General features: G+C 46.6%; 1 protein-coding gene across 1 annotated transcript in view; it reads right to left on the reverse strand.

Moving 5' to 3' along the window:
* LOC130308814 (oocyte zinc finger protein XlCOF7.1-like) overlaps positions 1-27186 on the reverse strand; it is a 178421-nt gene that overhangs the window by 24530 nt on the left and 126705 nt on the right. Inside the window, exons 7-10 of the mRNA XM_056552278.1 lie at positions 25633-26480; positions 7813-8101; positions 6232-6395; positions 2166-2218 (exon numbers count right to left, since the gene is read on the reverse strand). Coding sequence (XP_056408253.1) covers positions 2166-2218; positions 6232-6395; positions 7813-8101; positions 25633-26480 — 1354 coding nt within the window. The remainder of the gene's footprint in view (positions 1-2165; positions 2219-6231; positions 6396-7812; positions 8102-25632; positions 26481-27186) is intronic.

The raw sequence follows: 27186 nt of genomic DNA on the forward strand, positions 1-27186 counted from the left end.
TTTCAGTGATTTTTTTTGAAAAAAATGTTTTTACATCCTAGACAAGACCTGCATCTATGAAAACCTTGTGTGTGTAACCAGGTGGATGATGGATGAGAAATGGTAGGTAGTTTGATGGTGGGAGCAATTTGGATCCCTAGAATGGGGGCTTTCGTATAAATAATTGGTGGATATGAAGGGAAATCATGTCCGATCAGTTTATCGTTCTTTAACCCCTTGGGGACGGAGCCCATTATGACTTTCATTTACCCTGAGGTGCTAGTCCGACTCTCTGTGCCCCGTGCAGGGAGGAGGAGAGCTGGTCCCATTGGTGGCTGGCGTCGCGGCGGCGGTCGGCTGACGCGGCCTGTAGATGCAGTCCTTGGCGGTGTGAGGCGGTGGGCCTGCAGAGTGGCACGGTCCAGTGCTGGGATCCTCCGGGCTGTGGCGGTGTGTGAGGTGTAGAGGACCCTCCTGCTGGTGGCACTGATGTCCGGGTCCCTGGCCTTCCCTGGAGCTGGGTGCCATCTTCGGCCTTCGTGGGCGGGGCCTAACTGCTGCCAAGGTTACTCCCGCGGCGGCGGCTGCTGCTGAGTGTCTCCTGCTGTGTGCCAGTGTCCCCTGCTGGGACGACGTGCTGTAGAATCCTTCCTGCTGCGGTATTGAGTTATTAACCCCTTCTGCTCCTGCTGTCCGGCTCCTCACTGCTGTCTGCCCTACATTGTGGAGTGCACAACTTGGACTGTCTGGTGCTTCCCTCCTCCCTTTCCCTATCCTGCTGGCTTGGTGGACTGTGAGTACCCTGAATGGGACTTGGGGGATTGCTGGGACTAGTGGTGCCTTCCCCAGTAGCAGCAGGCAACTCTCCCTTTGCTCCAGGGAGTGCAGTGGTCTTTGGGACTTATATACTAGTGACTTTCTACCTGCTTAGTATATCCCGCTCGCCATGGGGGGCTCCAGCGGTAAACGAGGGCACAGGAAATCTACCCGTAATGCTGATGCCTCAAGGCCGACCTCTGATGAGGATGCCTCCTCTGATAATGGCTCCCCTCGTTCCTCTCGTTCCTTTGGCCCTTCTCAGCAGGATTCTGGAGCTTAGACACCGCTTGCTACTAAAGTGTCTGCACATGCAGCAAAAGCGCTGATCCAGTTTTCCAGACCTCCGGATGGGCATAGGGGTGCTTCTCCTGTTCCACCTTTATCCCTGGTGGACGGTTTTCCAGCTTCACCACAGAGCCTAACCTCTGAACGACCTGTTTATGATGCAGCTGCCTTGGATCACAGATTCTCCGAACTGTTGGCTGCTTCTACCTCCTGTCAAACCATCATGGTGACGAAAGTTGATGAACTGCGGCAAGATTTTGTTCTTTTGCGCCATGAGACCCAGAAGATCCGTGAGCGCACTGAGGAGGTGGAATGCAGGGTGTCTGCAGCTGAGGACACTCTTCAGCCACTACCAGATAGGGTGGATTCACTGCAGCGCCAAGTGTTGGGAGTTCTGGACCGGTTGGATGACATGGAGAACTGCCTGCGGCGCAATAATATCCTTCCTGAAAAGGTGGAAGGAAGGGATCCCGTTCTCCTTTGAAATGTGGCTCAAAAAACTCCTTCCTGTTAACACTTTCTCTCCGTACTTCTCCTGGGGGTCCCTTGCATCCTTTTTTGGCCAAGCTTCTCCATTTTAAGGATAGAGATGCTATTCTGCAAGCTGTCCGAGTCAAGGGAGAGATCATTTATGAAGGGAGCAGTGTCTTTCTTTCCGGATTTCTCTGTGGAACTCCGCAAGCAAAGGGTGCAGTTTACTGAAGTCAGGTTAAAGTTACAGGCCAAAGGTTACCGATATTCCATGCTTTATCCTGCTCTCCTGCGAGTGGTAGATGGCACTTCGACTAAGTTCTTCACCTCTCCGATGGAAGTGCTTCACTGGGTGGATGCTGCACCTCCTGTCAGACCTCCGGACTCATATTCGTACTAATCTAGATGTTTCCGCTCCCTTTTTCTTGGGGGACAAGGCAGGGTTGCCATCTATGCTCTTTTTTTTTTTAAATTCGTTTTATTGAAAAGTAAATAACTGTAGACCACAGGCCCATTAAAGTGAACATGAAGCATATCCACAGTACATAGAAAAGGGTCATGAGACCATACATCAATTTACAGAATGTAAGCGACAGGATACTCCAGGTTACATCACATGGTAAACGTCGAAGTCATAAAACACTACCCAACTGAGGTAGGGAAACTGAAAACAAAATAGAACAAGAAGGCGAACATTCGCCAAAATTAGCAATCGTATACCATCCCGCGAGGAGCACCAATACTATCACTAGTTAGTGGTACCATCAAATAACCCATGATAAATAATCCCGAAAGGCACCCACGCATCCAAAGAGGTAGAAAAAGAATCGACAAACGTACACAGAAAGAGAAACGAAGGTTAGTAGAGACCACAGATAGCAAGCATAGCATCAATGTATCTTACACTGTCCCAGAGGGGGTCAAAGAATACGAGCATTGAGTCAAGGGAGAGGAACACCAACCACCCCACACAGAATAAAATTTACCCGGGCACTTCCTATTTTTGTACACTATGTGTGAGAAAGGCAATGTAGCATTTACCATAGCCTTCCATTGAGTCAGGGTAGGAGAGCCGGGGTCCATCCATTTAAGAGCAATAGCCTTCCTGGCCAAGAACAGAGTTTCCCGCAAAAACGTACGTACGTGATGTGTCCATATCTCTTCATCTAAGATACCAAAAAGGCAGATCAAAGGATCAAGAGATAGGGAAGGTTGAGCCAGAGTAGCTAAAAAAGTGAGCACTGCATGCCAGAAAGCTGCGATATATGGGCAAGCCCAAATCAAATGCCAAAAGTCTGCCCTGGCAGCGCAACAACGATGACAAGCATCGGAGTCTGAACGACCCATTCTATTGAGCCTTAAAGGAGTGATATAACTATAGTGTATAATGTTCAATTGGATCAATTTATTATTCGCCGCCGGGGACACTAACATGTGGGAGGAAAAAATGTCCTCCCATACATCCTTAGTCAAATTAGGGATATGGGATTCCCAATGCCGGACCGCCGGTACTGGATTGCGGGAGTTCTTGGCCTGAATAAGGTGCGTGTACAGGATGGACACCAGCCCCCTGGGACCCTGTGACTTCAGAACCCCGATGAGGGGAAACGCTGATATCAATGGGCTCCCAATGGGGAACTGGGCATTCAGGGCGTGTCGGAGCTGGAGGTATTTAAAAAAACTGTTTCTGGGAAGAGCATGACTGGATTGCAACTGGTCAAATGGCCATCTATGCTCTTTCTTTTTTGCGCTGGCGATTGAGCCCTTGGCAGCGGCAACACGCAGAGATTCCGCTATCTGTGGCATTCCCAGGGTGTCCATTGTGGAGAAGGTTTCTCTCTATGTAGACGACACTCTGGTATATTTGGCAGATGCAGGGGGGTTCCCTTGTTTCTTTGATTGCCTTACTAGATAGGTTTAGCTCTATCTCAGGTCTACGGGTCAATTGGGTTAATTCCTCTCTCATGGCTTTCTCACCTGCCGTTTCACTTCCCTCTTCTATCCCAGGGGGGTGCTGGTGGTTTCCCGATTTAGGTATCTTGGGGTAGAGGTTACTGCATCTTTGGCTGATTATATGTCCCTGAATTTAGATCCGCTCTTGGCTTCCACGGTAGATAGGTTGCAGACCTGGTCCTCCCACCCTCTCTCCCTAGCTGGCCAGATTAATATTTTTAAAATGATTTATCTGCCTAAATTCCTTTATCATTTACAATTTGGCTCCTGTGGTCCCCCGTCAAGAAATATTTTAATAGACTTGTCACGTACTGGCAGGACTGGTAGTGGATCCTCTGAACCAGAGAGGCGATGACGCGGGTTGTACCAGAGGACCGGTTCTAAGTGGTTACTGGTTTTCACCAGAGCCCGCCGCAAGGCGGGATGGACTTGCTGCGGCGGTAACCACTAGGTCGTATCCTCCAGTAGCAACTAGACCTCTCTGGTGGCTGATATGGCGTGGTACACAGGGAGCAGGCAAGAGCGTAGTCGGATGTAGCAGAGGTCAGGGCAGGCAGCAAGGGTTCGCAGGCGAGTATATGGTAGCAATGGGTAGGCAACTGGCAAGGTAATAATCACTGTAGGGAACGCTTTCTCAGAGGCACAAGGCACAAAGATCCGGCAAGGGCAGGAAGGGGCAGGTGCCTTTTATTGGGAAATCACAATGGGAGGTGTGGAACCAGCGCACCAATTACCGGTGCGCTGGCCCTTTAAATTTACTGAAGCCGACACGCGCGCCGGGACCCAGGAGCAAGTGAGATTGAAGGGGACGCGGCGCGTGAGCGGGGACCAGCCGCCACAGTGTCCCTGCGTCCCTGCCACAGTGAGACCCGCGCTCCCGGTCAGTGTGTTTGACCGGGAGACGCCGGGACCCCAGCACGGAGGACACAGGCAGCGGGCGCTCCGGTCCAGTGGTGGAGACCGGAGCGCTCGCTGTGACAGTACCCCCCCCCCTTAGGTCTCCCACTCTTTTTGGTACCAAGAAATTTGAGAATGAGACTGCGGTCCAAGATGTTATTTTCAGGCTCCCAAGACCTTTCTTCAGGACCGCAACCTTCCCAGTCGACCCAAAAAAATCTTTTCCTCCCAACAAGCTTGGAGGCTAGGATTTCTTTAACAGTAAAAACATCAGAGGTACCAGTGACAGGGGTGGGAGAAAGAAGTTTGGGAGAGAAGCGATTAAAGATAGCAGGTTTGAGAAGGGAGACATGAAAAGAGTTATGAATTCTGAGGGAGGGAGGAAGATGGAGCTGGTAGGACACCGGATTAATGCGGCTTTTGACTCTGAAGGGACCTAGGTAACGAGGACCCAGCTTGTAACTTGGTACCTTGAATCTGATGTACTTCGAGGAGAGCCACACCTTGTCACCGGGACGGAATTCTGGAGGAGCTCTACGACTCTTGTCGGCCTGGAGCTTCATACGGGCCGAGGCCTTGAGGAGGGCTGAGTGAGTCTTTCGCCAAATAGATGAGAAGTCCAGAAGGAGATCCTCTACCGCTGGTACAGAGGAGGGAGCAGAGGTCCTAGGCAGAGAAGGCAGAAGATGACGACCATAAACCGCAAAAAATGGAGACTTGTTGGTAGCGGAAGATTGCTTGAAGTTATATGAGAACTCTGCAAGTCCGACCAATCATCTTGGCGGGCAGACACAAAATGGCGTAGATAATCTCCCAGTGTCTGGTTCACCCGTTCTACTTGGCCGTTGGACTGTGGGTGATACGAGGAAGAAAAGTCCAGCTTGACTCCGAGTTGACCACAGAGAGCCCTCCAAAACTTGGAAACGAACTGCACCCCACGGTCAGAGACGATGTGTCTGGGAAGACCGTGGAGGCGGAAGATGTGTAGAAAAAGTTGCTTGGCCAACTGAGGCGCGGACGGGAGACCAGGCAGGGAGACAAAGTGAGCCATCTTAGAGAATCGGTTAACCACGACCCAAATGACTGTCATACCATGGGAGGAGGGGAGATCCGTGATAAAGTCCATGGCGATGTGTGACCAAGGGGTCTCTGGAACAGGAAGAGGCAGAAGAAGGCCGGCAGGTTTCTGACGAGGAGTCTTGTCACGGGCGCAGATCGCACAGGACTGGATGAATTCTGTGATGTCTCTCTCAAGCGAAGGCCACCAATACCTCTGAGAAATTAATTGAAGAGACTTCCTAATCCCAGGATGACCGGCCAGAAGGGAAGTGTGACCCCACTTGAGGACTTGCAATCGCTGGCAAGGAGGAACATAGGTCTTACCCGGAGGAAGAAGCCGTAAGTCCACAGGTGCAACTGAGATAAGACATTCAGGTGAGACAATGTGTTGAGGAGTAGATATGTTGCCCACCACACCACATCCGAAGAGCGAGAAAGGGCATCTGCCCTGATGTTCTTGGCAGCGGGACGAAAGTGAATCTGGAAGTTGAAGCGGGCGAAGAAGATGGACCAACGGGCTTGACGGGAATTTAATCTCTGAGCAGACTGGAGGTAGACTAAATTCTTATGGTCCGAGAAAATGGTCACAGGGTGAGGAGCACCCTCGAGAAGATGTCTCCACTCCTCCAAGGCCAATTTGATTGCAAATAGTTCTCTGTCCCCAATGGCGTAATTCTTCTCGGCGGAAGAAAAGGTCTTAGAGAAGAAGCCACAAGTTATGGTTTTGCCCCTGGAAGACTTCTGAGTTAGTACCGCTCCAGCTCCCACCGAGGACGCATCCACTTCAAGATAAAATGGCTTGGAGGGATCTGGCCAGGAGAGAACAGGTGCAGATGCAAAGGCGGCTTTCAGGGACTGAAAAGCCTCTTCAGCGTGAGGAGGCCAGGACTTTGGATTGGCACCCTTTTTAGTTAGAGCCACAAGAGGAGCCACTAGGGTGGAATAATGCGGAATAAACTGTCTGTAATAATTGGCAAAACCCAGGAATCTTTGTATGGCTCGGAGACCAGAGGGGCGTGGCCAGTCTAGAACTGCAGGTAACTTGGCAGGATCCATTTGCAGACCTTGGGCAGAGATGATATACCCCAGGAATGGCAAGGAGGTAGGTTAAAACAGACATATTCTCAATTTTGAAATAGAGGTGGTTACTTCTGAGTCGGGTGAGAACTTGCCGGACATGGTCTCGATGTTGCTCCAGATTGGATGAAAAAATAAGGATATCATCCAGATATACTACAACACAACTATAGAGAAGGTCCTGGAAGATGTCGTTCACGAACTCCTGGAAGACTGTGGGTGCGTTACATAGTCCAAAAGGCATCACCAAATACTCAAAGTGACCGTCCCGGGTGTTAAATGCGGTCTTCCACTCGTCTCCTTTACGAATGCAGATCAAATTGAAAGCCCCGCAGAGATCCAACTTGGTGAAGATCTTGGCTCCTCTGAGACGGTCAAAGTGCTCAGAGATTAGTGGCAGAGGGTAACGGTTTTTAATGGTAATTTTATTGAGTCCTCTATAATCAATGCAGGGTTGGAGAGAACCATCCTTTTTAGACACAAAGAAAAACCTGGCTCCAGCAGGAGACGAAGACTTTCTAATAAAACCTCTCTGTAAATTCTCACGTACATAGTCCGACATGGCCTGAGTCTAGAGGTGAGAGAGGATAGATTCTGCCCCAAGGAGGAGTAGAGTCTGGTAACAGGTCAATGGGACAGTCATACGGCCTGTGAGGAGGAAGAGTCTCTGCTTGTTTTTTGCAGAAGACGTCCGCAAATTGATGGTAAGACTTGGGGAGACCTGGTGGCAAAGGAACAGGCGGGACCCGTTTGATAGGAGATGGCTTGAAGCATCGGTCAGGGCAGGAGGAACCCCAACGCAGAATCTCTCCGGTGGACCAATTCAAGACAGGAGAATGGCGTTGCAACCACGGCAACCCCAGCAGGAGTTCGGATGAGCAGAAGGGAATTACAAGAAATTCCAGAGTCTCGGTATGGAATATCCCAATGTCTATCCGCAGGGGCTGGGCGCGGTATTGTACTGTAGCAGAGAGTTTCTCCCCGTTGACCATAGAAATTAGGAACGGCTTGGGTAGACGGGTAATAGGAATTTGATACTTGTCGACCAAGGAGGCATGGATGAAGTTGCCAGCCGAGCCGGAATCCAAGAAGGTGGCTGCAGAGAAGGACTTAGATGAAAGGAACAACTGCACGGATATCATGAGGCGTGGAGAGGAAGAATCCACACCTAGTAATGCCTCTCCCACATCCACTAGGTGCGAGCGTTTCCCGAACGTGGAGGATGAAGAGGACAGTCCTTATGGAAATGCTCAGTACTAGCACAGTACAAACACAGATTCTCATCTCTACGACGGCTCCATTCTTGCGGGGTCAGGCGAGACCGGTCCACCTGCATGGCCTCCACAGCGGAAGACCCAGAGACAGGTAGAGATGGACGCTGGAACACTGGAGTCAGACGAGGGCAGCGTTTAGGAAGAGCTTTTTCCTTTTCAAGATGGATTTCCTCTTGTCTTTCAGAGAAACGTTTGTCAATCCTTGTAGATAGCAAGATGAGGTCACTCAGGGTGGTAGGCAGATCACGTGCAGCAAGGACGTCTTTAATGTCAGAATTAAGTCCCTTCTTAAAAGAAGCACAAAGAGCTTCATTATTCCAGTTCAGCTCGGAAGCAAGGGTGCGGAACTGGACGGCATAGTCACCCACGGTAGAATTTCCTTGGGACAAGTTTAGCAAGGTAGTCTCTGCGGAGGTAACCCAAGCCGATTCCTCAAAAACCCTACGAAACTCTTGACAAAAACTTTGGACAGAAGCAGTGGCTGGATCAGCGCGGTCCCAAAGCGGTGTAGCCCAGGCCAGGGCCCTCCCGTAGAGCAGACTAAGGATGAAGGCTACCTTGGCTCGCTCAGACGGAAACTGGTCAGACAGTAGCTCGAGGTGAAGAGAGCACTGAGACAGGAACCCTCGGCATAGTTTAGGATCTCTGTCGTATTTGTCTGGAAGTGACAAACGGATTCTGTCTCCAGTGGCAACCGCAGGGGAGGTGATGCAGCAGGTGCAGGTGGAGGTGCAGGCTGTTGCTGAGCAGGCAGGAGCTGTTGCATCATGGCAGTCAACTGGGCCAGCTGCTGACCTTGCTGGGCCACAATGGAGGTGAGGTCCACTAGACTTGGCAGAGGAACATCAGCGGGATACATGGCCGGATCTTACTGTCACGTACCGGCAGGACTGATAGTGGATCCTCTGAACCAGAGAGGCGATGACGCGGGTTGTACCAGAGGACCGGTCATAAGTGGTTACTGGTTTTCACCAGAGCCCGCCGCAAGGCGGGATGGACTTGCTGTGGCGGTAACCACCAGGTCGTATCCTCCAGTAGCAACTCAACCTCTCTGGTCAGGGCAGGGCAGGCAGCAAGGGTTCGCAGACAAGTATATGATAGCACTGGGTACGGCAACTGGCAAGGCAATAATCACTGTAGGGAACGCTTTCTCAGAGGCACAAGGCACAAAGATCCGGCAAGGGCAGGAAGGGGCAGGTGCCTTTTATTGGGAAATCACAATGGGAGGTGTGGAACCAGCGCACCAATTACCAGTGCGCTGGCCCTTTAAATTTACTGGAGCCAGCGCGCGCGCGCCCTAGAGAGCGGGGCCACGCGCGCCAGGACCAGGTGAGATGAACAGGGACACGGCGCATGAGCGGGGACCAGCCGTCACGCTAGCCGCGTCCCTGCCACTGTGAGACCCGCGCTCCCGGTCAGTGAGTTTGACCGGGAGACGTCGGGACCCCAGCACGGAGGACACAGGCAGTGGGCGCTCCGGTCCAGAGGTAGAGACCGGAGCGCTCGCTGTGACAAGACTTTGTGGTACTCTGGGATCCTTGTATTGGCAGGGAAAATCTCCCAGACTCAGTCGGGCTCTCCTTCAGACCCCTAAAAAGCATGGTGGTTTAGCTGCTCCCAATGTCTATAACTATTTCTTACCTCTCAGTTGGTCTGTGCAGCATGGTGGATTGACCTGGATCTGTCGAACTCGGCAACTGCTTTGGCTGGAGCACTGATGGGTTCATATGAAGCTCTCACTAACTCACTATACAGGTACCATTCTCGTTCCTCATATCCTTTCCCTCTGCAAACTATAGCTAAGGTGTGGTCCGTGGTGTCGAGCAGGTTTCCGCAACCGCTGGTCTCTCCTAGGGCACCCTTGTGGGGGAATGTACATTTACCTCACCTACATGGGTTACAGGAGGCTGGTTTCTGGGGTTCTCATGGAGTCAAGTTTGTGATCCATTTGTTTTGGGATGATCAGGTTTTCCTATCCTTTGCGGAAATGACGGATAGATATGATATTATGATATTCTGGACAGTGCCTTTTATAGGTATCTTCTGCTGCGGCATGCAGTTCAAGCGCAGTTTGGCTCCCTGACGTTCACTCCTGTGTTTTCTGATGTAGAGATTCTCCTGGGCACCACGGATCTCACTAAACCTCTTACCCAGTCCTATGCTCTCCTTCAGACACCGGAGCCTAGCCCGTTCTCGCAAGCCTATCATAAATGGGTGGCTGATATTCCTGATTTGTTTGAGTATCAGTGGAAGTGGAGGGCTCCTATTATTCCACGGTGGATAGTAGTAGGGAAATGTTGATTCAGTCTAGGTATGTTTTGAGGTTATACTATACTCCTGTTACGCTGAAATGTATAGGGGTGTCCTCGTCTGAAATATGTTTCCGCTGTTCTGCGGAGATAGGTACTTTTATGCATGCGGTTTGGGATTGTCCTGTTCTAGCCTCTTTTTGGAGGGAGGTGATGGGGTTTTTAGCGGATAATCTAGATTTCCCCTTCCTGCTTACCCCCGTGGTTTCCTTGTTCGGAGTCCTCAATGAGGTGGTAACTGGGTCGCATAGACCCTGATCCGTTTCTTGCTATTTTGTGCCCGTAAGGTTGTTGTGATGACGTGGAAGGATTTGTCCCCTCCCCCTTTATCTCGCTGGCTGAATATGGTTAATAAAAATGTCCCGTTGTACCAAGCTTTGTATAAGAGTCGTAGGTGCCCGAAAAAATTTGATAAGGAGCGGACACCATGGCTTTTATTAGACGTGTCTGCTGACCTTCCATCCGGAACTACTCAGTAACCTTTTTAACTAAGGTATTGGCCCTGCAGGGGGGTGGGCTTGGGGGAGGGGGGTTTGGAGTCACTGGGATGTGTGGTAGTGTGAATGTGTGCTTGTCTGTCGGTGTGGGGCTTATCTGGACGGTCATGGGAAGGCTCTCTCCTTATGTGTATGATAGCCTTTAGTTGCCTTGTGGCCCAACAGAGGCACTGATTGGGTGCTACACATTATTGTTTTGTTGTCTATTTTATGCACTAATATTCTACTTTGTGTTAGTGGTAAATTTATGTCCATACTTGCATCATTTCTTGGCGAAAAAATGCAAAATTTCAGGAAAATTTTTGAAAATTTAGCTTGTAAAGAAAAGGGACATTCCAAATAAATCATATATTGATTTACATATACAATATGTCTACTTTATGACTGCATCATGAAGTTGACATGTTTTAACTTTTTTAAGACATCAGAGGGCTTCAAAGTATAGCAGCAATTTTCAAATTTTTCCCAAAAATTTCAAAATCAGAATTTTTCAGGGACCTGTTAAGTTTAGAAGTGAATTTGAGGGTTTTTATGTTGGAAATCCTCTATAATGGACCCTATTACAAAAGCTGCACCCCTCAAAGTGTTCAAAATGACATTAAAAAAGTTTAACCCTTTAGGTGTTTAACAGGAATAGCAGCAAAATGGAGGAGAAAACTACACTAAAAATGTTATTGTAGCTCAATTTTTTTCATTTTTTACAAGGGGTAAAAGGTAAAAAGGCCCCCCAAAACTTGTAATTAATTTTCTCTCGAGTAAGGAAATAACTCATATGTGGATGTTAAGGGATCTCTGGGTGCACGAGTTGGCTCAGAAGGGATTGAGCGACAATGGCATTTTGGAGAGCAAATTTAGCTGAAATGGTTTTTGGGGGGCATGTCCCATTTAGGAAGCCCCCATGATGCCAGAACAGTAAAAAAAAAAAAACACATGGCATGCTATTTTGGAAACTATACCCCTCATGGAACATAACAAGGGGTTTAGTGAGCCTTAACACCCCACAAGTGATTGACGAACTTTTGTCAAAATGGGACATGAAAATGAAAAATTAGATTTTTTAACACTTAAATGCTGGTGTTACCCCAAACTTTTCGTTTTCACAAGGAGTAATAGGAGAAAATGCCCCACAAAATTTGTAAACCCATTTCTCTTGAGTAAGGAAATACCTCATATGTGGATGTAAAGTGCTCTGTGGGTGCACTAGAGGGCTCAGAAGGGAAGGAGCAACAATGGGATTTTGGAAAGCGAATTTTGCAGAAATGGTTTTGGGGGGGAATGTCGCATTTAGTAAGCCCCCATGATGCCAGAACAGTAAAAGAAAACCACATGGCATAATATTTTGGAAACTACACCCCTTAACCCCTTAAGGACCCAGCCATTTTACACCTTAGGACCCGGCCATTTTTTGCACATCTGACCACTGTCACTTTAAACATTAATAACTCTGGAATGCTTTTAGTTATCATTCTGATTCCGAGATTGTTTTTTCGTGACATATTCTACTTTAACATAGTGGTAACATTTTGTGGTATCTTGCATCCTTTCTTGGTGAAAAATCCCAAAATTTGATGAAAAATTTGAAAATTTTGCATATTTCTAACTTTGAAGCTCTCTGACGTGTTTTTACTTTTGGAAGACACCACAGGGCTTCAAAGTTCAGCAGCAATTTTCCAATTTTTCACAAAATTTCCAAATTCACAATTTTTCAGGGACCAGTTCAGGTTTGAAGTGGATTTGAAGGGTCTTCATATTAGAAATACCCCAAAAATGACCCCATTATAAAAACTGCACCCCCCAAAGTATTTAAAATGACATTCAGTCAGCGTTTTAACCCTTTAGGTGTTTCACAGGAATAACAGCAAAGTGAAGGAGAAAATTCACAATCTCCATTTTTTACACTCGCATGTTCTTGTAGACCCAATTTTTGAATTTTTACAAGGGGTAAAAGGAGAAAATGTATACTTATATTTGTGGCCCAATTTCTCTCGAGTAAGGACATACCTCATATGTCTATGTAAAGTGTTCGGCGGGCGCAGTAGAGGGCTCAGAAGCGAAGGAGCGACAAGGGGATTTTGGAGAGTACGTTTTTTTGAAATGGTTTTTGGGGGGCATGTTGCATTTAGGAAGCCCCTATGGTGCCAGAACAGCAAAAATCCCCCACATGGCATACCATTTTGGAAACTAGACCCCTTGAGGTACGTAACAAGGAATAAAGTGAGCCTTAATACCCCACAGGGGTTTCACGACTTTTGCATATGTAAAAAAATAAAATTTCACTAAAATGTGTGTTTCCCCCAAAATTTCACATTTTTGCAAGGGTTAATAGCAGAAAATACCCCCCAAACATTGTAACCCCATCTCTTCTGAGTATGGAGGTACCCCATAAGTTGACCTGAAGTGTACTATGGGTGAACTACAATGCTCAGAAGAGAAGGAGTCATATTTGGCTTTTTGAGAGCAAATTTTGCTTGGGGGCATGTCGCATTTAGGAAGCCCCTATGGTGCCAGGACAGCAAAAAAAAAAAAACCCACATGGCATACCATTTTGGAAACTAGACCCTTTGTGGAACGTAACAAGAAATAATGTGAGCCTTAATACCCCACAGGGGTTTCACGACTTTTGCATACTTAAAAAAAAAAGAAAAAAAATTCACTAAAAGGTGTGTTCCCCCCCCCCCCCAAATTTCACATTTTTGCAAGGGTTAATAGCAGAAAATACCCCCCACAATTTGTAACCACATCTCTTCTGAGTATGGAGGTACCCCATAAGTTGACCTGAAGTGCACTACGGGCGAACTACAATGCTCAGAAGAGAAGGAGTCATATTTGGCTTTTTGAGAGCAAATTTTGCTCGGGGGGCATGTCGCATTTAGGAAGCCCATATGGTGCCAGGACAGCAAAATAACCCCCACATGGCATACCATTTTGGAAACTAGACCCCTTGAGGAACGTAACAAGGCATAAAGTGAGCATTTACCCCCCACTGGTGTCTGTCATATCTTTGGAACAGTGGGCTGTACAAAATTTTTAATTTGCACAGCCCACTGTTCCAAAGATCTGTCAGACACCTGTGGGGTGTAAATTCTCACTGCACCCCTCATTACATTCCGTGAGGGGTGTAGTTTCCGAAATGCGGTCACATGTGGGGTTTTGTTTTTTGCGTTTGTCAAAACCGCTGTAACAATCAGCCACCCCTGTGGAAATCACCTCAAATGTAAATGGCGCACTCTCCCTTCTGGGCCTTGTTGTGCGCCCCCAGAGCACTTTGCACCCACATATGGGGTATCTCCGTACTCGGGAGAAATTGCGTTACAAATTTTGGGGGTCTTTTTTCCCCTTTACCTCTTGTCAAAATGAAAAGTATAGGGCAACACCAGCATGTTAGTGTAAAAAGTTTATTTTTTTACACTAACACGCTGGTGTAGACCCCAACCTTACCTTTTCATAAGGGGTGAAAGGAGAAAAAGACCCCCAAGATTTGTTAGGCAATTTCTCCCGAGTACGGCGATACCCCATATGTGACCCTAAACTGTTGCCTTGAAATACGACAGGGCTCCGAATTGAGAGCGCCATGCGCATTTGAGGCCTGAATTAGGGATTTGCATAGGGGTGGACATAGGGGTATTCTACGCCAGTGATTCCCAAACAGGGTGCCTCCAGCTGTTGCAAAACTCCCAGCATGCGTGGACAGTCAACGGCTGTCCGGCAATACTGGGAGTTGTTGTTTTGCAACAGCTGGAGGCTCCATTTTGGAAAGAGTGGCGTACCAGACGTTTTTCATTTTTATTGGGGAGGGGAGGGGGACTGTGTAGGGGTATGTGTTTATGTAGTGTTTTTTTTACTTTTTATTTTATTTTGTGTTAGTGTAGTGTAGTGTAGTGTAGTGTTTTTAGGGTACAGTCACACGGACAGGGGATTACAGCGAGTTTTCCGCTGCGAGTTTGAGCTGCCGCGCAAAATTTGCTGCATTGCAAACTTGCAGCCTGATACTCACTGTAAGCCCCTTGCCCATGTGAATGTACCCTGTACATTCACAGGGGGGGGGACCTCCAGCTGTTGCAAAACTACAACTCCCAGCATGCACAGTCTCAGTGCATGCTGGTAGTTATAGTTTTGCAACAGCTGAGGCACACGGGTTGGGAAACACTGAGTTAGGAAACAGACAATGTTTCCCAACCAGTGTGCCTCCAGCTGTTGCAAAACCACAACTCCCAAACATTCTCAGGCATGCTGGGAGTAGTAGTTCGGCAACATCTTTAGAGCCAGATGTTGCCGTACTACAACTCCCAGCATGCTTGGAGTTGTAGTTTTGCAACATCTGGAGGACTACAGTTTGCAGACCACTAATACAGTGGTTCCCAATCTGTGCCCTTCCAGATGTTGCAAAACTACAACTCCCAGTATGCCAAAACTGTCCAGGCATGCTGGGAGTTGTAGTTCTACAACATCTGAAGGGCCAGATGTTACAGAACTACAACTCCCAGCATGCCTGGACAGTAAGGGCATGCTGAGGATGTGTAGTTTTGCAACATCTGGAAGGGCACAGTGGTCCAAAAACTGTGGACCTCCAGAAGTTGCAAAACTGCAACTCCCAGCATGCCCAGATGCCAAGGGCTGTCTGGGCATGCTGGGAGTTGTAGTATACAGGGTCCCAATACAGCAATGCATGTCGCTTTACGGCGACGTGCATTGCTGTAAAGGGCCCGCCCGCGGCTGAAGATCTACTCACCTGTCGCCGCCGCCGCCATCTTCATCGCCGGGATCCGGGTCTTCAGGGACGAGGTAAGTACCGGGGCCGGTCCCCAGCACTCCCCCGTCCCCCGCCGTGTCCTCCGGTCTTCCTCCCGTCCTCTCCGGACTTCAAGGGGCCGGGCAGGGCGGGAGGAAGTAACCGCCCCCCCCTTGCGATTGGTGGGTTAACTAACCGACAGATCGCAGGGAATAGGAGGAGGTGGCAGGCTTGCCACCTCGCTCCTATTCTTTAGCATGGTCCTGGCTGTCTGTGACAACCAGGATCATGCTAAATTACCGGGCGGTCGGGTCCCAGAGACCCGGACAGCCCGGTATCGCCGCAGATCGCAGGACGTACGGGGACGTCCCCGCACCCTGGGCTTTAAGGACCCAGGACGTCCCCGTACGTCCTGGCGTTTTCCAGTCCCTGACACGCGCCGGGCAGAGATCGGAACCGGATGCCTGCTGAAATGCTTCAGCAGGCATCCAGGGCAAACGCCGAGGGGGGCCATGTAGGCCCCGATCGCCGACATGGGGGGCCTACATGGCCCCGTATGTCCTGGGTCCTTAAGAGGTTAAGGAACGTAACAAGGGGTACAGTGAGCCTTAACAACCCACAGGCAATTAACGAAATTTAGAAAAATTGGGGTGTAAAAATAAAAAAATTTTTATAAAATGCTGATGTTACCCCAAATTTTTCATTTTCACAAGGGGTTATAGGAGAAAAAGCCCCCAAAAATGTTAACCCCTTCTTCTGAGTATGGAAATACCCCATATGTGGATGTAGAGTGCTCTGCGAGTGAACTACAATGCTCAGAAGAGGAGGAGCGCCATTGGGCTTTTGGAGAGAGAATTTGGTTGGAATGGAAGTCAGGGGCCATGTGCATTTACAAAGCCCCCCGTGGTGCCAGAACAGTGGACCCCCCCACATGTGATCCCTATTTTGGAAACTACACCGCTCACAGAATTTAATAAGGGGTGCAGTGAGTATTTACACCCCACTGGCATTTGACAGATCTTTGGAACAGTGGGCTGTGCAAATGAAAAATTACATTTTTCATTTTCACGGACCACTGTTCCAAAAATCTGTCAGACACCTGTGGAGTGTAAATGCTCACTGTACCCCTTATTACATTCCGTGAGGGGTGTTTTCCAAAATGGGGTCACATGTGGAGGGGGTCCACTGTTCTGGCACCACGGGGGTCTTTGTAAACACACATAGCCTTCAATTGCAGCCTAATTCTCTCCCAAAAAGCCCAATGGCGCCCCTTCTCTTCTGAGCATTGTAGTTCGCCTGCAGAGCACTTTACATCCACATATGGAGTATGGTCTTACTCAGAAGAAATGGTGTTACAAATTTTGGGGGGCTTTTTTCCTATTACCCCTTGTGAAAATGAAACATTTGGGGTAACACCAGCATTTCAGGGGAAATTTTTTTTTTTTTAATTTTCATGTCCAACTTTAACGAAAATTTGTCAAAGAACTGTGGGGTGTTAAGGCTCACTATACCCCTTGTTACGTTCCGTGAGGGGTGTAGTTTCCAAAATGGGGTAACGTGGGTGTTTTTTTTTCTTAGCGTTCATGTCAGAACCGCTGTAACGATCAGCCACCCCTGTGCAAATCACCAATTTAGGCCTCAAATGTACATAGTGCACTCTCACTCCTGAGCCTTGTTGTGCGTCTGCAGAGCATTTTACACCCACATATGGGGTATTTCCGTACTCAAGAGAAATTGCGTTAGAAATTTTGGGGGTCTTTTTCTCCTTTTACCTCTTGTGAAAATTACAACTATGGGGCAACACCAGCATGTTAGTGTAAAAATTTTAATTTCTTTTTTTACATTAACAGGCTGGTGTAGACCCCTACTTTACCTTTTCATAAGGGGTAAAAGGAGAAAAAGCCCCCCAAAATTTGTAATGCAATTTCTTCTGAGTACGGAAATACCCAATATGTGGCCCTAAACTGTTTCCTTGAAATACGACAGGGCTCTGAAGTGAAAGAGCGCCATGCGCATTTGAGGCCTGAATGAGGTATTTGCAATAGGGGCGGACCCGGATAAAAGGATGGGGCTTGCCTCCACCAAAACCCTATAGTAGTGTTTCCCTAACAGGGTACTTCCAGCTGTTGAAAGACTCCAAGCCTGCCAGGGAGTTGTTGTTTTGCAACAGCTGGAGGCTCAGTTTTAGAAACACTGCCGTATGAGACGTTTTTCATTTTTATTGGGGGGAGGAGGGGGGGGGGGGACTGAGTAAGGGGGTGTATATGTAGTGTTTTACTTTTTATTTTGTGTTAGTGTAGTGTAGTGTTTTTAGGGTACATTCACACAGGCGGGGGTTCAGAGTGAGTCTTCCGCTGGGAGTTTGAGCTGTGGTGTCCCGGCACCGTATTTCATACTGTGCCTTGGTGGGGGGGTCCCCAAATTCAGAGTTCCTAGGACTGTGGTGGTCCGTTTCCCTAGTTATCCCCTAGTTACCCCTTAGTAATTTAATATTTATTAAGATTGTCATTGTAAATATGAATATTGCATTACTCACTTGTTTGGCGTCTCAGGACCTTAGGTCATGTGACATGGTTCAGAACTCTATGGTATGTTGAAGGACCTTAGGTGGTTCTTGTGTCATGTGTTCACCCATAATGCCGTGTAACGGTGAGTGACAGTTGTTATGGACCATTCCAAAACGGCCGGCCCCTGCCCATATAAGGGAGCTGCGGCCATTGATTGCTCTCTTGGGTTGCTGTCACTGAACGAGGTAGGACCTCCGCAACTTACAAGTACATTTACTAGGCCAAAGCCTTGCGGCCTCGGCCTATACCAAAGCTGTTGTACATCTACAATTCCCCGTTACTCTCCGCAAGATCACTGGACCTAAACGCACCCCTAAATCCAGCGGATCTATGCAACAGAATCTTTCCAAAGCTAAACTGAGCTTATCTGATCTCAACCAACTGTCAATCGCTGCTCAACTACAAATAGACTTTGTTATCTGGACTGTTATTGATATTGCCTGCTACCAAAAATCTTCAGTAAAAGTTCCTGCAAGTTTTCAGTTAAAAAGTGGTTGTGGACAATCCATTTATTACGCACTCACCTATCGCTCTTGGGAAGGGTGGCGATAGGCCCAGCACCATTAGAGTATTTAACCCTCACCCTGGCGTCACGAGTGACAAGGGTTAACAGCGCCCTTTATTATCCAGAACAGCAACACCCCAACTACCCTACAAACCCCCGAGGCGTACCACAGAGCTGTGGCAGAAAATTTGCCCCAGCTCAAACTTGTAGAAGGAAACCCACTGTAAACCCGCGCCTATGTGAATGTACCCAGTACATTCACATGGGAGGGGGGCACTTTAAACCTTCAGCTGTTGCAAAACTACAACTCCCAGAATGCACTTACAGACTCTACATGCTGGGAGTTGTAGTTTTGCAACAGCTGTAGGCACACTGGTGGGGAACCACTGAGTTAGGCAACAGACTCTAGCTCAGTGATTCCAACCCATGTGCCTCCAGCTGTTGCAAAACTACAACTCCCAGAATGTATGATCTGTCAGTGCATTCTGGGAGTTGTAGTTTTGCAACAGCTGGAGGCACACGGGTTGGAATCACTGAGTTAGGAAACAGACTCTAGCTCAGTGTTTCCCAACCAGTGTGCCTACAGCTGTTGCAAAACTCCAATTCCCAGCATGACCAGACAGTCTGGGCATGCTAGGAGTTGTAGTTATGCAACAAATGGGGAAGAACAGTTTGGAGACCGCTAAGTAGTGGGTTTCAAACTGTATCCCTCCAGATGTTGCAAAACTAAAACTCCAAGCATGCCCAGACTGTCCAGGCATGCTGGGAGTTGAAGTTCTGCAACATATGAAGGGCCAGATATTGCAGAACTACACGCCCAGGATCCCTGACTGTCTGGCCATGCTGGGAATTGTAGTTTTGCAACATCTGGAGGGCTACAGTTTGGAGATCACTGCATAGTGGTCTCCAAACTGTGACCCTCCAGATGTTGCAAAACTACAACTCCCAGCATGCCCAGCCATCCTTTGGCTGTGTGGGTATGCTGGGAGTTATAATTTTGCAGCTTTTAGAAGGCCACAGAGAAGATCACTTACCGCCATCTTCACTGCAGCCTTCTCCGTCGCACTTTCCGGCCGCTCCAACTGCTGTCGATGCCGCTGCCGCAGTTCCAGGATGCCTCTGCCGGTCCAGGTAAGCAAGGCCATGCTCACCCCTCGCCGCCCGTGTTCCCCCCGCTCTGCCCCGACTTCGATTGGTGGGCAGAGCGGGGGGAAATGAACTCTAACCCCCCCGCCCCCAACTGCCATTGGTCATCAGCCTGAGCAACACTGCCACCTCGCTCCTATCCTTTCGGATCATTCTTATTATCCGGGCGATTGGGTCACCAGTGACCCGATTGGCCCGGATCGTGGCAAATCGCAGGTCTGAATTGACCTGCGATTTTCCGCGATTGCAGTCATGGGGGGGGGGGGGTCTCAGGACCCCCCTAGGCATTGCCACGGGATGCCTGCTGATAGATATCAGCAGTCATCCCGGTCCGATCACCACCCGGCAAGCTGTGGTGATCGGAAATACGGAGGGCGTATGGATACGCCCTCCGTCCTTAAGTGACGGGACGTGAGGGCGTATGCATACCCCCTTCATCCCCAAGGAGTTAAGGGGGTGAAAAGGGGGTTGTCCCATACAAGTCTATGGGAAATATATGTTCCCACATAACTTCCAAACGGCTGGAAATATTTCGATAGTGCTTGGTCACATGTTACTTATATGTCCACTTAAAATATAGGATAATTTAACCCTTAACTACCCCCATTTGTGAGGGTTGGGGTTTTTGTTTAAAATCCCATGCAAATCAATGGGAAATGTATGTTACTACATAACTTCCGTACGGCTGGAGATATTTCAATACCTGGTACACATATTACAGGTCGGGATAGGAGGTCGAAATAGCAGGTCGAAATAGGAGGTCAAGATAGGAGGACGGGATGATCGGGATAGGAGGTTGGGATAGGAGGTCTAGATAGGACGTCGAGTTAGGAGGATGGGATATAAGGTCGAGATAGGAGGTCGGGATAGGAGGTCAGGATAGGAGGGCGGGGATAGGAAGTCGGGGATAGGAGGTCGGGATAGGAGGACGGGATAGGAGGACGGGATAGGAGGTCGGGATAGGAGGACGGGATAGGAGGACCGTATAGGAGGTCGGGATAGGAGGACGGGATAGGAGGTCGAGATAGGAGGACAGGATAGGAGGTCGAGATAGGAGGACGGGATAGGAGGTCAGGATAGGAGGTCGAGATAGGAGGACGGGATAGGTGGTCGGGATAGAAGGACGGCATAGGAGGTCGGGATAGGAGGACGGGATAGGTTGAGATAGGAGGATGGTATAGGAGGACGGTATAGGAGGTCGGCATAGGAGGTCGGGATAGGAGGTCAGGATAGGAGGACTGTTGGCAGTATATAAGCAGCGCGAGAAGGCGGGTTCCCCTGCGCGCAGTCTCGGTAAAAGTCCTCAAAGGATGTCGATCTTCAATTCCATGAAACAGCAGATGTAATGTTTCGGGTTGTTTGGATACCGGTAGACTTTACCCAGAGCGGCCTCATTACTGTAGGATCGTAAAAAGTTAATCTATGTTAACCCAATTTTAACGCGAGCGAAGCCGCGGGCAAAAGCTAGTTAGATATATTAGTAAACATTATAAGCTTGTTAATTGACTACATATAATAGAACAATACATGTGAGTAGTAAGTAACTTGTTACAATGAAACAAAAACTACTAGTTTAGGAATATGATATAAGAAAAAGGTTACATATCACTCTGTCCAGAGGAACCTCATGATATTAAGATGGGCAATATCTAATCATAGACATCAATATGGAATGCTAAATACACTCTGCCCCCTTCTAACCAACTACAAATCACATGACTCCATGAAAGGGCAAATCCATCTAAGGAAATAAACATGGAAGAACTATGATATACTTCCGCCCCATTCTGGACTATTTTCTAAACATGATCTTGGTAAGACATTAAGACAATTAGCAGAGTTTTATGATCTTGCTCTATATTTAAGGAGGAAGAACTTGAAACAAGTCTCCTGTGTGGGAAATTTACTTATAACACATAGTTTGGCGAGTAGGAATTCTATCAATATCTAAGCAATTATTTAATGCTTTGATAGATTATGAGTCTTGATTCGGCTTGCTGGGATCTCACATGGCTTTTCCACCTTGTTGGACCTCTTTCCTGTGTGTGGGAGAGAGTTCTTTGTCTTTCTTTCTTCTAGGTGCCTTTGTGTTCTCTCCTGTTTCGAACATCTGGTTTACCAGACTTTTTAATCAGTTAGACACACCCTCCTAAATTGGAATTCCCCAATAAATGTAGGTTGGGCGTGTACAGATGGTAATGACTATGACATTACAATATTACCGAGAATGCCTTTCCTGTCGGTGTAATGTCAACTACCCATATGCTTGAAGGTGCTATTGTATAGGCAATTAGCATCATTACCATTAAGGGTTAACTGTCAATAACTGGTCTCAAACCCACATTCCACACTTGACGTATGGAGCCATAATTAAACATTCAGGGATTATTTTTGACTTTGACATTAAAGCCTGGATTCTCATAGACATCTTGGAGCCTACCTAGACATCCAAATTTATTGGAGAGATAAAAATACCATGGAGTTCTCTTTCACATAGACGTTTGAATCTCTGTGTCTGGTCAAATGGGTAATTAATTGTTAGTCAAAATAACATTCACAAGACTGGCTAGCTAGCCCTCTTATCTGTCTTATCCAAACAGCCATAAATATCTAAGGAGACAAAAAGTATTCTTCTCTCAGACTGGCACTTTTGTAGAGATGAAACTTCAGAATACACTGTGGTCTATTTAGAACCTACAACATGGCGGACACATCATGCTATTATTCTATTAACCCCTTAACCTCTTAACCCCTTAAGGACCCGGGCTTTTTCCGTTTTTTAATTTTCAATTTTTCCTCCTTAACTTTAAAAAATCATAACTCTTAAAAATGTTCACCTAAAATTATATATAATGGCTTAATTTTTGCGTCACTAATTCTACTTTGTAATGACATTAGTCATTTTACCCAAAAATCTACGGTGAAACGGGAAAAAAAATCAATGTGCGACAAAATTGATGAAAAAACACTATTTTGTAAGTTTTGGGGGCTTCTGATTTTACGCAGTACAGTTTTTGTCAAAAATGATACCTTATCTTTATTCTGTAGGTCCATACGGTTAAAATGATCCCCTACTTGTATAGGTTTGAATTTGTATCACTTCCGAAAAAAATCATTAATACATGCAGGAAAATGTATACGTTTAAAATGGTCATCTTTTGACCCCCTATAACTTTTTTATTTTTCTGTGTTCAGGGCGCTTTGAGGACTCATTTTTTGCACCGTCATCTGAAGTTTTTATCAGTACCATTTTTGTTCTGATCAGACTTTTTGATCACTTTTTATTCACTTTTTTGTGGTATAAAAAGTGATCAAAAATGCGCTATTTTGGAATTTTTTTGCGCGTGCGCCATTGAACGAGCGGTTTAAAAAGCAGTATATTTTTATAATTCGGACATTTCCGCACGCGACGATACCACATATGTTTATTTTTATTATTATTTACATAATGTTTTTTTTATTTTTGGAAATGCCGGGTGATTCAAACTTTTATTAGGGGAAGGGATAATTGAAAGGGTCAATGATTTTTTTACACTTTTTTAATGCAATATTATAGCTCCTATAGGGGCTATAACATTGCATGTACTGATCTTTTACACTGATTGATCCATCTCCATAGGAATGGATCAATCAGTGTTTTCGGCGATTGAATGCTCAAGCCTAGATCTCAGGCTTGAAGCATTCATTCGGCGATCGGACAGCACAGGAGAAGGTAAGAAGACCTCCTCCTGTGCTACAGCTGTTGGGGATGCCGCGATTATACCGCGGCGATCCCGAACAGCTCCCTGAGCTAACCGGCAACTTTCACTTTGGTTTTTAGCCGCGCGGCTCAGCTTTGAGCGCGCGGCTAAAGGGTTAATAGCGCGCAGCACAGCGATCAGTGCCGCGCGCTATTAGAGGCAGGTCCCGGCTTCACTATGACGCCGGGCCCGCCGCGATAAGATGCGGGGTCACCATGTGACCCCGCGTTATATTGCAGGACCGGGACCCAGGACGTACCCATACGTCCTGGGTCCTTAAGAGGTTAAGAATGTAGGGCGTACCTGTACGCCCTACACCCGGTTTTGGTGTCTAAAACAGGTTCACACCACACCCCGCATCACATGGGGTTGGCCCCGGCTGCTATTCATAGCCGGGACCCTGGGCTAACAACGCGCTGCACCGATCGTTGTGACGCGCTATTAACCCTTCAGACACAGCGATCAAAGTTGACTACCGCATCTGAAAGTGAAAGTAAACACTTCCCGGCAGCTCAGTCGGGCTGATCGGGACTATCGCGATAAAATCGCGATGTCCCGATCAGCTATGACGCGAGCGGAGGTCTCCTTACCTTGCTCCGTCACGTCCAAGCCTGAGGCTTTGCAGGGATCAGGGTGAAAGATCAGTGTGTGCAGTGTTATAGCCCCCTATGTGTCATTTAACCCCTTCCTTAATAAAAATTTGAATCACTCCCCTTTTCCCATAAAAAAAAAACTGTGTAAATAATAATAAACGTGGTATCGCCGCTTGCGTAAATGTCCGAACTATAAAAATATATAGTTAATTAAACCGCACGGTCAATGGCGTAAGCGCAAAAAAATTCCAAAGTCCAAAATAGCGTATTTTTGGTCACTTTTTATATAATAAAAAAATGAATAAAAACTATCAAAAAGTCCGATCAATGCAAAAATGGTAGCGATAAAAATTTCAGAACATGGTGCAAAAAATTTGCCCCCATACCAGCCCATACGCAGAAAAATAAAAAAGTTATAGGGGTCTGAAGATGACAATTTTAAACGTATACGTTTTCCTGCATGTAGTCATGATTTTTTTCAGAAGTACAACAATATCCAACCTATATAAGTAGGGGATCATTTTAATCCTATGGACCTAGAGTATAAAGATAAGGTGTTATTTTTAACGAAAAATGTACTACGTAGTAACGGAAGCCCCCAAAAGTTATCAAATGACATCTTTTCTTCAACTTTGTCGTACAATGATTTTTTTTTCCGTTTTGCCGTAGATTTTTTGGTAAAATGACTGTCACTGCAAAGTAGAATTGGTGGCGCCAAAAATAAGCCATAATATGGAATTTTATGTGCAAAATTTAAAGCGTTATGATTTTTAGAAGGTGATGAGGAAAAAATGAAAACCCCTTAAGGAACTGTCAGGAACTGTGCAGAGCAGCATAGGTTTGCTATGGGAATTTTCTCCTGCTCTGGATAGTTCCTGATACGGACATCAGGTGTCAGCAGAGAGCACTTTGGACAAGACAAAAAAGAAATAAAAAAAGTACAGAATTTCCGCTGTAGCATACAGCTGCTAAAAAGTACAGGAAGGGTAATGATTTTTTAATATAAGTAATTTACAAATCTGTTTAACTTTCTGCCACCAGTTCATTAAAAAAAAAAGTTTTCCACCAGAGAACCCTCCCTTAAGATTTAAGAACCTTTTTCCTTCCAATCCACGACATATATGGGAATTTACGAGCGTGTAACTGGGTCTTCAATCCGTGTAATAATGGGGCAAAATGTGAAGTAAAGAGATCTTGTACCAGATGTGATCAGATCTCTAGGTATTTTATACCCCGGGGAGGACAAAGAAAAGGAAAAGAATGACACCGATGTTTACTGAACCCGGGGGACGCTGAGATATTGACGACTTCTCATATAGAAAAATGGATTTTATGATCTGAGACCGAAAATAGACGTCAAGACGGGAAACGCTGGTCTAGGGTTTGTGATAAATAAAAGTATCTGCAGCGTCTTATGTTCAGAAGAGACGATCTTCAAGGGAGACGCGCGGATCCTGTCTGATGCCTTGAATTAAAGTCTCTATAATCATAATGAGAAGGGGGCGGGGACAACACTGACGCGTTACATTCCCTATATACAACGTCAGGGACAATATTACATTTATTATAAGTCCAGTGTGCGGAGATGAATATAACAATAATAAATAATAAAAGAAAGAAAACTTTTATTAACAATTGGTAACAAGTCTGGAGATGCAGTATATGATATAAGTATAAATGTCAGATATCCTATGTACATGGATAATTTATAGATGTGTTATCTGCATCATTTACTGCTCTGAACTGGCTTCTCTCCTGTGTGAGTTCTTTTATGTTTAACAAGACTTGATTTCTGAGTGAAACATTTCCCACATTCTGCACATGAAAATGGTTTCTCCCCTGTGTGAGTTATTTTATGTTTAACAAGATTTGATTTCTGAGTAAAACATTTCCCACATTCTGAACATGAAAATGGCTTCTCCCCTGTGTGAGTTCTTTTATGTTTAACAAGGTGTGATTTCTCAGTAAAACATTTCCCACATTCTGAACATGAAAATGGCTTCTCCCCTGTGTGAGTTCTTTCATGTTGAACAAAACTTGATTTGTCAGAAAAACATTTCCCACATTCTGAACATGAAAATGGCTTCTCCCCTGTGTGAGTTCTTTGATGTAAAACAAGATGTGATTTGTGAGTAAAACATTTCCCACATTCTGAACATGAAAATGGCTTCTCCCCTGTGTGAGTTCTGTGATGTTTGAAAAGATTTGATTGCTGAGTAAAACATTTTTCACATTCTGAACATGAATATGGTTTCTTTCCTGTATGAGCTCGTTGATGTACCACAAGAAATGATTTAAAAGTAAAACATTTCCCACATTCTGAGCATGAAAATGGTTTCTTTCCTGTATGAGCTCGTTGATGTCCAACACTCCTTTTGTGACCTTTTTTTTTCTGAACATCCTGTGATGAATGAGAAGACAGGACCTGTATATAAGGATGAGATGACAGATCTTGGCTGTGAAGGGCTGAGGGTGTATCTGGGATAATGGAATGTTCTTCATATGTATCTTGTGTGATATCATCATCTGCTTTATAATCTGAAGATATAAGATTCTCCTCTGATCTCCTGGTACAATTATCTGCCAAGAATAAAAAAAAGATTATATTATCAGTATTAACCTTTTAACGACCAAGGAAATTTAAGCTTTTGTGTTTTCTTTTGTGGTAGCCCTTGGGGGGGGGGGGGGGGGGGTGTATGGTAGGGATGGTAGGATGTCGGCTTCCCAGAAGCGATAGGTGCAATGAAATGACTGAAGGTCCACAAGCAGATTTAACTTGAACTTCAATAACTTTACTGCAGTGCTTGCAATATCCAATACGTAATAACAGTCTCTTAATACAGTTCTTTGGTTGTTTAGCGACTGGTAGAAGTTGCGGACCTTTCATAAGACTTATAGTCTCTGAATTTAGGGAATGATGTGCAGATCCGTCGGGATTTAGGGAAATATTGAGTCCGGTGATGCTGCAGAGTGCTTAGGGGATGACACACTCTATAATTTATATCGTTCGGCCGTTGCCGCAAGGCTCAGGCCTAACTCACTGCGATTACTGCAATACAGGTCCTTCTCTGATGAAAGCCAGGAGCAAGCGAGGTGTTGCTAGCTCAGCAACCCAGGAACAAGAGAGCGATAAGATGGCTGCCGCTCCCTTATATGTGCAGGGGGCGTGGCGATTGTGATTGGTCCGAACGTCTGCCACTCACTTTACATGGTGAGATGGGATTGCTTACGTCACAGGCTCTATGTACATTGTAGAACCAGAACGAGGCTACAGATACCAGAACGA

Source organism: Hyla sarda, chromosome 1, assembly GCF_029499605.1.
Source record: "Hyla sarda isolate aHylSar1 chromosome 1, aHylSar1.hap1, whole genome shotgun sequence".
NCBI classification, from domain to species: Eukaryota; Metazoa; Chordata; class Amphibia; order Anura; family Hylidae; genus Hyla; species Hyla sarda.